The sequence below is a fragment of the Crocodylus porosus genome, unplaced genomic scaffold (genome assembly GCF_001723895.1).
Source record: "Crocodylus porosus isolate Cpor-Errol unplaced genomic scaffold, CroPor_comp1, whole genome shotgun sequence".
NCBI classification, from domain to species: domain Eukaryota; kingdom Metazoa; phylum Chordata; order Crocodylia; family Crocodylidae; genus Crocodylus; species Crocodylus porosus.
Window position 1 is genome coordinate 268,058,476 of NW_017728886.1, and position 11,464 is coordinate 268,069,939.

The following is an 11,464-nucleotide window of genomic DNA, read 5'->3' on the forward strand; positions in this document are numbered from 1 at the left end:
CTATTTAATAGGTTGGCTTTTTCCTGGGCGTCAGTTGTCAGTTGCCCCATCTGGTTTAGCAGGGGTCCAGCATTGCCCTTGCTTTTCCTAAGGATGGGAAGACCGACTTAGGTCAGCTGCTGGTGTGAGTGAGAGCTAAGAGGAGGCCTGGCTATCCCTCTACAAACATGCAGAGGAGGTTGAGGAGGGTACCTGGCTATAGTACAGGGCTGGCGTTGATGTGAGAGTGGGGGGGATTAAGGATCCCATTGCTTGGCTATTGGTGGCTAGTGGTGTCTGCCAGACTATGGAGGAACTGGGCAGTCCCTGAAGACTTAAGGTGCAGTCTCCTAGTGCATAGTGCTGTAGGCACTAGTGCCTAAGGCTCTGGATAAAAATAACAGGGTCCAAGGCCCAGCTGAGCCTCCTTGGCCCATCAGGTACCAGGGGTCCAGGCTGAAGCCAGATGTGATACCAGCCAAATCAGTCCATGGGCACTGCTGGCAATCCCCCATGGTAGCAGATGGGCTGCAAAGGCCTGGTCCAGGATCTAGGGATTTGGGGATTGGTTCTTCACCTTGCCACAGACTCCCTGGGTAACCTCGGCCAAGTCATGCTCTCCATCCCTGGTGGTGATGCAGATGGAGGGTAGCCCAGTGTCTCTTTCCTCCCCTGCTTTGCCTGTTGTGCCTGTCTGGATTGCAGGTTACTTGGGTCAGGTCTGTCTCTCCCTGTGTGCATTTAACCCTGTTCTTGGCTGGGAGGGATAGGCATGGCCAAAACGTTGTTAACAGGAGGGAGCAATCCTGCATTGCCTTGAGGCAGGGTGATGCAGGCATTGCTCACTGCTCGATCCCTGCAGCTCCATGAAAAGCAAAATTCATTTCCCTGTTTTTATTAAGGAAGTCATCCAAATTAAGTAGCCCAGAGCCTTACTGCTGCCTCTGAGCTTAGCCCAGGCCCTGAGCCTCATCCTAGCTGGCGCCAGCCCGACCCATAGCACGACCTGTAATTAGAGAGAGAGCAGCTGGATAGACCACGGCATGGGAACAGGCACCTTGCTAATGAAGGCTGACCCCTTTTTGTGTCTCTGGAGGGGCCCTGGGGGTGGGAGGATTGGCTTGGAGGGATGAGTCTGCATCCCCAGCTGTTTGTAGCATCCGGGTTTGAAGCTGCTCATGCAGCTGCCTGGTCTCTGTCTTTGCTAAATGCACCAAGCAGGAAGCAAACCTCCTACCAGGGGCCATTTCAGGTTCTTCATTGCTTCCCGTGCGTGCATGCTTTTGCATACCACGTTATTAAATCCGCAGCAGGTCTGAGCCTGTCCCACCGATCTGAGCCGGCGACCGCCTCCAGCACTGAAGGGCAGTGAAGCTGCTCTGAATTCATGCCCAATGCTGCCCCCGCCCCCTCGACCCGATCTCGAGCCCTGGTTTTTTGGCAGATCTGAGAGGAGGCAGCCTCGTGGGTGACTATGGAGCTCATCTCCGATTTTGGGTTGGTGGGACATGGGTAGATCATGCTTTCCCAAAACTGCCTGCCAATGCTGCATAGACAAGCCTCACAGGAAGCCATGCGTCTTCCAAAACTCAGCTTCCAAACTCATCCCCATGTTGCTGGGCTCCTGCAAGAGTCCCTGGCTGGGCCTCTATGGCCCATATTACACTGGAGGTCAGTGCAGCACATTATAGCAGTTTGAAAATCATAGGAAATGAGGGTTGGAGATCCCATGATCCCCCTGCTCAAAGCAGGACCAGCCCCAACTTGATCATCTCAGAGAAGGGTTTACTTAGGTGGGTCTTCAAAACCTCTAAGGATGGAGCCCACCACCTCTCTGGGTAGCCTGTTCCAATGCTTTGCTGCTGTCGTGGTGAAAAAAGTTTTTCCTAATATCTAACCTCAACTTCCCTTGCTGCAGCTGGAGCCCATTGCTCCTTGTCCTGTCGTCTGCCCCCACTGGGAACAGCCCAGCTCCAGCCTCTTTCCCTTCAGGCCTTGCACTGTACAGATGTAGCTCCAAGTCCAGGGATTTCTGCTCATCTTCCTGCTGAGACTAAGGCAGGACAGGATCAGGGACACTGAACTGCAGCCTTGTGTTTAGCAGGGATAACCCTCCAAAGCAATGGTTCTCAATCTTTTATAGACTCAAGGCCCCCTTGAAAAAAGTGAATTCTTGGTGTTCACTCCTCCTTCGACTATGGAAAAATGCTGAGATATTTTTTTCTGTTGCAAAGAACTCATTAAGCAGGGCAGAATGGATTGGATACTCTGGATTTCTATTGAAACCTCTGGTTTTACCTTGGGATGTGTGCGCGAGTGTTTGCACACCTCACAGTGCTAATATTGCATGGCACTCTGTGGTACATAAAAGGATCTCGGGGCACCCCAGGGTGCTGCAGCACCCTGGCTGATAATCACTCCTTCAAAGGCTATTTTAATAGCAGCCTTCACCTCCCTGCAGGGGGGTTGCAAAGAGGACGGAGCTGGACTGGTCTCAGTGGTGGCAGGTGGCAGGACAAGGAGCAATGGGCTCAGGCTGCAGCAAGGGAAGTTGAGTTGCAGCAAGGGAAGCTGGATATTAAGAAAAAACTCTCTCACTAGGAGGGTAGTAAAGCACTGAAATGGGCTACCCAGAGAGGTGGTGCAATCTTCATCCTTGGAGGTTTTTAAGACCTGGGTAGGCAAAGCCTTGGCTGGGATGATGTAGTTGGGGCAGGGGGTTGGACTGGATGTGACCTCTGGAGGTCCCTTCAGACCCTCATTTTCTATGATTTTAAGGACAAGTTTGTAGGATACCAGTATTGGTCTGGGTAGCTTGCCTTCAGCACACAACCAGAGTGCTTTGCGCTGAGTGCATTCCCGGAGAGGCAATGGGCTCCCTCCCCTGAAACCAGGGCAGTGTGGCATGCCATCCAGTGCTGTCTGTTGAAGTGGGGGTACAGCAGGTTGTAGCACGTTGAGAAGGGATGGGGCACAACTGACAAGTCCACAAAGGGCTGTGAAACACAACAGTCCTGTTCCGGGAGGGTCTGACAGTGGGTGGGTCACACTGCCCCATCCTTAGATGGTCCCTACAGCATCTGCTGCTTGACTCTGTTGGAGAAAAGACAAGGATGAGGACGACCCAGTTCTTATGGCAGAGGGTAAGTCAGTATTGTGGGATGCTCAAGGGGTCCCAGGGCTGATTTTGGGGACAGAAGTGTTTGCCTGTGAACAGGTGGGTAGGTGGCGAATACATTGCAGAAGAAATGGCAGCTCAGCATATTGGAGGGGGGTGGGGGGTGGGGATGGACAACAAGGGGTCCCTCTTGTAACTGTTCCTGTTGCTTGTGTGTGCATGCATGTGTGCACATGTGTATGAAGAGAGACAGTGCTTTTGAAGCAGCGTACACTTGTGCTGTTTCTCTGGCATTTGATAACACACCCCTTTTGATGCAACAGGAAGGATTGCTGCAGCGGAGATTCTCCGTACCACGGTCTGGGGGCACAATGAGTTTACACTAGTGTAATAGATGCAGGTGTTTTACACTCATCTGAATCGTATGCTGTTCCAGAGCAGACAGGTAATCGCCTCTCTCAGGCAACAGCTGCTCTTATAGCACCTCATCAGTTGGTACAAGCAGAGCAAACAAAGTTATCCTGGGATAAGCTGTGGGCACACAACACCTATACCAGAATAGATGGACGTTTTTCCTTGCTGCTCTCAGGGGTATTTCTACTCTGGATTGCAGTGAGTTGCATTGGGTATGGTCTGTAAATTGTGCATGTGCTCACTTTTGTGTCGCTATAATAGGTCGTGCGTTCAGAGCCTGAGATTTCTACCCTGAACTGCAGTGAGTTGCACTGGTGTAGGTCTGTAAATTGTGCGTCTGCTCACTTTTATGTCGCTATAATATGTTGTGTGTCCAGAGCTTGAGATATCTGCCCTGAATTGCAGTGCGTTACATCGGTTTAGGTCTGTACGTTGTGCATCTGCTCACTCTTATGTTGCTATTGTGTGTTCAGAGCCTGAGATTTCTACTCTGGATTGCAATGAGTTACACCGGTGTAGGTCTGTAAGTTGTGTGTCTGCTTACTTTTATGTCGCTATAATGTCATGCATTCAGAGCCTGAGAAAAGGATAAAAGAAATGGGTGGCCAGAAGTGGGGTAAGGACTCCACGGGGACTGCTGGTAGAACTGGGGGTGCACTCCTCACGTTAACGAAAGCAAGGGAGTTGCCATCCCATCCCTGTGCTACAACACCCGGGCCATCCCTGCTCGTATAAAAGGCCCCTTTAGCCTCAGGTTTTGCAGTGGGAGGCTACCCGGTGGGCATCGGGGCCTCTGCATGCACCATCTGCTCTGGCCCTGGTTCTTCCCCGCCGCCCGGGCCGGTCGAAGCTGACGGGGCTTTTCCGGTTTTGCTCAGGTGGTTGGAACGCGTGGTCCACGTGGGGAGACTGCACCAAGGACTGCGGGGGAGGTCTCCAAACGCGCACGCGGACCTGCAAGTCCCTTCCTGACAAAAGCCTCGTCTGCGAGGGAGTCCTGGAGGAAGGAAGACTGTGCAATAGAAAGGCATGCAATAGTAAGTGGGGACATGTGCCAGGGCACGCGTGTGAGGGATCGGGGCTTCCTGGGAGTTATGGTGCTGTAGCCCCAGGGCAGTAGATAAAAAAGGTGCGTTCAACGCGGGGCTGAATTTTTCAAGGGCTGCATCTGAGCATCTGCATGTGTGATAGCACCACGCAAAGGGGTTGCTGGCGCATTGCTCGGCCCTAACCCACTCTCAGATGCACCCTTTGGAAAAGGCAGAGCTTGCCGTGGGGCTGATCCGTTCGAAGAGGGGAGTCTTGGATCCAAGGGCACCACAGATTGAAGACTGGAATGAGACCCCCCTTCCCTTCCTTGCCATTGGGATGATATAATCTGCAAGGGCCGTAGTACTCCAGCTAAGATACCCAGCGTGGGGATACAGCCTGCATCTAGGGGTTGTCTCTTCTTGACGAAGTTGTTGTTGTGGGCATCTCACTGTTCCCTGACTCAGATTCCCCGTCTGCAGAGCTATTTCCTCCTCCTCTGTAAAGTGCTTTGAGATCTGTGGATTAGGAAGATGCTAAGGAAGACTAATGAGCATGGCAAGGTCTGGGCTGTAGTTTGGATAGCAGCGTTTTTAGGAGAGTGGATAGCAGCTGGAGCCTTTTCACCTCACGCACCCCCTTAGTATCCCCCTTGCTGCAGAGAGCAGAGGACAGTCGGTCAGTGCCGGGCACCAGAGAGGTACGGATGATTCAAGCCTGTGTTTTCAGGCATTTCCATTTCAAGCACTTCCTTTGCATTACCAAAATGGAGAAGGGGGGTGGAAAAAAACCCTCCAGCCTGGCTAATGCAAGCAAATGCCTCTGATTATAATTATTCCCTTCCTTTTTGTTTCAAATTAGCAGTGAAGTATGTTTGATTAAGTCCTCTAACTAGGCAAAGTTCAACAGTCTTCAAAGGCGGGGAAGTGGACTCGCTGACAAAGGAGAAGTTCAAATGGAAGGACAGAAATGGATTCCTCTAATAAGGGCTAAAATGACTTCATGCATTTTTTACCACTTCCATAAAGTGAAATCACACCACAATTAGGCTTTTCCTCCCCTTCATTAAGGCACTTTGCTTCATATTAGATTTCATCATCTCCACTCCCGGCAGTTGATTTGTCACCAAGGTCCTGCTTCAGCTTGCAACATTTGGTCAATAAGTCCCTCTGCTGCTGCTAATGGCGGGAGCCCGGGTGGAAGAGAGTTAGCACAACAGCTGTGAGCTCGGGGCTTGGGACCTTGGCTCTCAACATCTGGTTTGTCACTGCCTGAGCTAAAGAACCAGCTTAACATTAGCAGAGAAATCATAGGGAAATCATAGAGAAGCAGGGCCTCCAGGAAGGGAAGGGACCTCCAGAGGTCATCTAGTCCAACCCCTGCCTGAGGAGGGATCCTAGAATCACAGAAAATGAGGGTTGAAGGGAGCTCAGGAGGTCACATCTAGTGCAACCCCCTGCTACAAGCAGGACCAGCCCCAGCTACATCATCCCAGCCACGGCTTTGTCCAACCGGGTCTTCAAAATCTCCAAGGATGGAGACTCCACCACCTCTCTGGGTAATGTCTTCCAGTGTTTTATTACTTTTCAGGAAGTGTTTTTTTAATATCCAGCCTCAACTTCCCTTGCTGCAGCTTGAGCCCATTGCTCCTTGTCCTGTCGTCTGCCCCCACTGAGACCAGCCCAGCGCCATCCTCTTTGCAGCCCCCCTGCAGGCAGGTGAAGGCTGCTGTTCAATCCCCCTCGGTCTTCTTTTCTGCAGTCTAAATTAGCCCATTTCCCTCAGCCTCTTCTCACCAGTCCTGTCCCCCAGCCCCACAACCATTTTTGTTGCCCTTCACTGGACTGTCTCCAACCTGTGCACATCCTTTCTGTAGTGGGGAGCCCACAGCTGGACACAGGACTCCAGATGTGGCTTCCCCAGTGCTGAATAGAGGGGAAGAATCACTACCCTCGATCTGCCGGCAACGCTCCTGCCGATGCAGCCCAGGATGCCGGTCGCCTGCTTGGCACCACGGGCACACTGCCGGCTCCTGTCCAGCTTCTTGTCCCCTGTCCGCCCAGCTCCTTTTCTGCAGAGCTGCTGCCCAGCCCGTCACCCCCCAGTCTGCACCAGTGCAGGGGATTGCTCCCTCCCCAGTGCAGGACTTTGCACTTGTCCTTGTTGAACCTCCTGAGATTTCTTTAGATCCAATACTCCAATCTATTGAGGTCTCTCTGAATCCTAGCCCTACCCCCCATCATATTTACTATCCCCCACCCTTCCACCATCCCTTTCCAAACCGTCCCGTACATATCCATATTCTAAATTCTTTGGAAAACTGCCATTGACCCTGACAACACAGCAGCTGACTTGTAAACACTGATAGGTGGGTTCACTCCCTAAAGAAGGGGCAGAGCTAAGCTGCATTAACACGAATCACATAGCCATGATGTTGAATGGGGTGAGGTGGCCCTGAGCTAAGATGCTGACAGACCATTGATACCAGGGCGCTGGATGCTGGTCATACTGGTGCAGAATAAGTGGTGTTAGCCACAGCAGAAGTCCTAGTGAGCACTCATTTCCCTTGGCTCTGTGCAGCAGAAAGAGAGAGGCAGTTTTTTGCTCAAAACATAGGTTAGGAGCCTAGTTTCTATATTCCCAGCACTGCCACTGACTTCCAGGGTCTCAGGCAACTTGGATTCCTTTGCTGTGCATGGGTGAGATGTGACCCATCCTGCTACTGTCTGCATGGAGGCAGTTAGGAAAATTAACCCGAATTACCTGCAGCAGTGGATTTAAAACAAATTTGCCAAGTTGCCTTGACTCCCCATGTGACCTCTCTTATTCTGAGTTAACGTGGCCCGAATGATGCAAAGTTAGTGGACTCTGAATTGAGAGCACCCTAATTCAGAATAAAAGGGTCTGCACCATGGCAAATCCACTTTAAAGGTTAATTGAGAAGTACTCAACTGATTTTCCAGTGTTGACCAGGCTTGTGGCTAGTGAAGCATCCTTCAGGAGTGCGGGCCCATTTTTTGAGAGCCCTGATTTGCAGCAAACACGAAGCAATGCAGAGCCCCTTTGCTCAGGTCCGTCCACTCTCCCCCCCGTGGCATCCTGACTCCTCCATCCAAGACCCTTCTAACCATCTTTGAGCATTTGTGCCCGGGGCCACACATCCTCCGTGTATTTTTAGTGACTCCTTCCCGTCTATTCTGCAAACGTAAAGATGACCTGAAGAAAGGGCTTTTAACATATTCTGTGCATGCTCTTTTTGCAGCTTTATGGCACACACAAATGGCCTGAAAGAGGGTCAGCTTTAAATCCTCCCTGCCTGTGTGATTTCTTCTTTAAATATAAATATATATATTGGGATCTCAAGCGTGTCAGTTCAAATCTGCCTTTGTTTTCCTGGACTGCTTCCCAGCCATGGCAGAGCGTGCTATTGTGAGCTCTTCCCGGGCTTTTGCTAGGTGTCAGAGCCACATAAATGCTCCTTCTCCAAAGCAGCTTTTTGAAGGAAGTGACTGCAAAACCTTTTCTGCTCAGAGTTGCTCAAGGTTTAAGCTCGTCTCTGTTCTCACTTCATTAGTTCTCCAGCTACCACGGAGGAGACGAGACCTGAATTTCTAACACAAAGAATGAAAAGGAAAAAAACCCCAAACCCTCTCCACTTGACCGCCAGGCCTTCTGCACGCACTGCAAAGTAGCCATGCAAAAGGAAAGGACAGGGATGCAGCCTAGAAACTTATTCCATCTCCAGAAACAAACCAACCAAAGATTAAACTGCCCAGGTAAAGGAGGTGGGCTAAGAGTAGAGCAGAGATCTTCACAGCCTCTGGGAGGAAATGCTCACCCTCTTCTGCTCCAGCTTGCCCTCCCTAACGTCCTTCAAAGTGGCCTTGAAGAGCTGGACCTGAGTGTATGTGGTTTATTGGCAATGCTCCAGGCCAGGAGGAAACCACCGTCTCTTGCACTAACTGGCTCAGGTTCTCAACTGGTGCAAATCAGGGCAACTTGTGGTAGGACCATGTTTTACCATAGCTGAGGGTCTGGTGGTGACTTCTGTTGCTTTTATTTGGCATTGTCCTGGCGATGGATGCTAGGTAGACAGAGCCTCTTTTGTGCTACTGCATGTCTCCTACGCCAATGATGCCCTGAAATACATCCTAAAAATCAGCTGGAAAGTTTCATAGTTTCATAGTTCCTAGGGTCGGAAGGGACCTGAGTAGATCATCTAGTCTGACCCCCTGCCATGGCAGGAAAGAGTACTGGGGTCAAAAGACCCCAGCAAGATGTTCATCTAGCCTCCTCTTAAAGCCCCCCAGGGTAGGAGCCAGCACCTCTTCTCTTGGGAGTTGGTTCCAGATCCTAGCCACCCTGACCGTGAAGTCGCGCCTCCTGATATCTAGCCTAAGTGTGCTGGCGTAGATGAGCTGTACCTGGTTTTATACCAGTGCAAAAAGGCAAGGGACTCATCATGTGGCTCCCTAAGCCAGGGTAGCTTTGCCCAAGCTGATGGAGAATTATCCCTGAAAAGAATAAGGGGTGGGGTGCATGCCTCCATCCTGGTATGTTAAAAAGCAAGTGAGGAACTACCCACTTCCCAACAGCAAGGTGTGAACTGCTGTGGGATTGCTGTCTGTCCCTTCCCTATGCCAGTATGATTTGCATTGTTATATAAAATCAGTGCAAATTATCCCAGGACATGTGAACGTCTGCCCATGTCTTTAGTTGGATGATTTAATATGCACATTGGTGTCTGGTTTTTCAGACCTGAGAGGACTTGCAATAGTTTTCAGTGTCATTTGGAATTGAAAAAACAGTTGGACTAGATGAATTCACCTTCCAGCCCTGTTTTCCTATGATCCTATGAACAGATGCAGCAAAATGAGTGAGTTGCCAGCTAGCAGCTGCTGAAAGATCTTAGAAACTAGGGCCGTGCTTGGCATTTCCACTGCTTTGGGGCTCTGTCTTTGCCGTCACCTCTGCATAGCCTACAAGCAAGGCCCGGTCCCCGTTTTCTTCATGCCCTTATGGCCAAATGACACCCTTTGATGCCAGCACAAGGCACTTACCAGCTTCCAGGGATAGTTGTGCATTTTGTCCAAGAGCAAAAACCTCATGTTTTAAACCAGTGATTTTCAACCAGGGTGAAACGTGAGGTGCCCTAACAACCTTTGAAGAAGACTACTAGGAGATAGGCCAGGTTTTGAAATGGGATGCTGCTTAATTCACAAAAGTTGTGGAGGGGGCCTGCAGAGGGACCTCCTCCAGAGGTCATGTAGTCTAACCCCTGTACAAACCAACCCATACATATCCATCATCTAAACTCTACATAAAACTACCCTCAACCCTGAAATCAGGAACCCAATTGCATGCCCTTCCTGGGGCAGACGAGGAGGTTTCTGCCATCTTCGGGGCTTGGCTCAAGGTAGCTGTATGATAGCAGCTGAGTGAGATGCTCCCCTCCATCCTTGGCATCGAAGGGTTTCTGCTGTGATGCTGATAGCGAAGAGCCGGGTACAGCAACCTTTCTGGAGACCGGGCTGACTGCGGGCTTGGGTGGCATCAGTGCATGGGGGAAGGTAGCAGGGAGGGTGCATCACAGCCCGATGCCAATGCCAGAGCTTAGCAGCGCTGCAAACCTAGGAGAGCTCAAAGATGCAGACAGCCTGTGCTTGTTCCCAGGGAAGAAAACCTGCCCCCGAGCCAGCTGAAATGGTGCCATCCAGTCTGGGGAAGGCAGTGCCAAACCAGAGCTGACATTTCTGAATTTGCAGCTCCCAGACTTCTCCGTTCACGTTCCAGAGACAATCAGGGCTTGATTCTGCCGCCAGTACACGCCGGCAGATCTAGAGGGACCTTTTTGATTTCAGCGGGCCGCCTCTGTCTTTACATTAATGCAGCGGAGATCAGGATGTGGCCCTCATGCTATAGCATTTAAAATCAATATATATGGAGACATGCATATGTTTGCGCTGACATTCAAAGGGCCGCGGCTCATCCTCACTTTCTACCGCCGCCCCCAACCTTCATTAAAAATAGCCTTTCTGCTGGAACCACCAACAATGATGAGACATTGTGCGTGTGCACCGAGAGCCCGGCTGTTTTTTGCAGGCAAGGCTGAGAGTCGTTGCAACGTGGAGCAGCATCTTGTCCTGTGCATCACTAGCTGCTATAGCTTGATTGCCTCTTGCCTTCAGCAGCGTGTTTCGTGACGGGGACTCACTGATGATGCAAAGAACCAGCAGTTTCAGCGGCTCAGATTGAAACCCAGGCCAGATTTTTGCCTGGTCTATCATCACGGGGTCCTTGACTTCAAGGGAATGACACGTCTTCTGTCTGTGCATGAAGACGAGCTGGAGAATCCCTCTTTCTTAGCTGTATCCCATGACTCCTTGTTGCCACCTCTCCTTCTCCAGCATCTGCCCCATTGAGATGTATCAGTGGCCCTTGTTTTAAGTGGTTCATAATCAACACCCTGACCGCTGTTAGATTATGGTTTGGATAGGGGCAATGCTTCCTCAGGCAGAGGGTTGGACTGGTTGTGACTTTTGGAGGTCCCTTCCAGCCCTATGTTTCTATGAAATCCAGTGCTCCGGCCCTTTGAGCATATCTGATGCCCTATTCTGGACTCTCCTCTATTTGCTTGGTGTCTTTTTGGCAGCGAGGTGCAGAAACGGGCCTGCAGGAAGTGGCTCTCCAGCTGTGAGCACACAGGCACGGATGATGTGCTCTCTCTGCATTGGCAGCCTCCTCTTCTTCAGACAGGCTGTAAACCCCCATCTCATTCACGTCACTGTGGCGGGCCAGTAGGGGGCGCTCCTGCATTGAGCCGCCCACCCCCCCTGCGCCCGCCCACCTTCCAGACTCCGAATGCCTCCCTAGGGGCGCCTTATGCTCGGCCGACCCCTCTCCCGGAGCACACTCGCTAGTCTG

At 51.2% G+C, this 11,464-nt stretch overlaps 1 protein-coding gene across 2 annotated transcripts in view; it reads left to right on the forward strand.

The window, feature by feature from the left end:
* Positions 1–11,464, forward strand: part of ADGRB1 (adhesion G protein-coupled receptor B1) — a 311,804-nt gene that overhangs the window by 128,315 nt on the left and 172,025 nt on the right. For both annotated transcript variants that reach the window (XM_019553467.1, XM_019553473.1), the window contains exon 3: positions 4,390–4,548. In XM_019553467.1, coding sequence (XP_019409012.1) covers positions 4,390–4,548 — 159 coding nt within the window. The remainder of the gene's footprint in view (positions 1–4,389; positions 4,549–11,464) is intronic.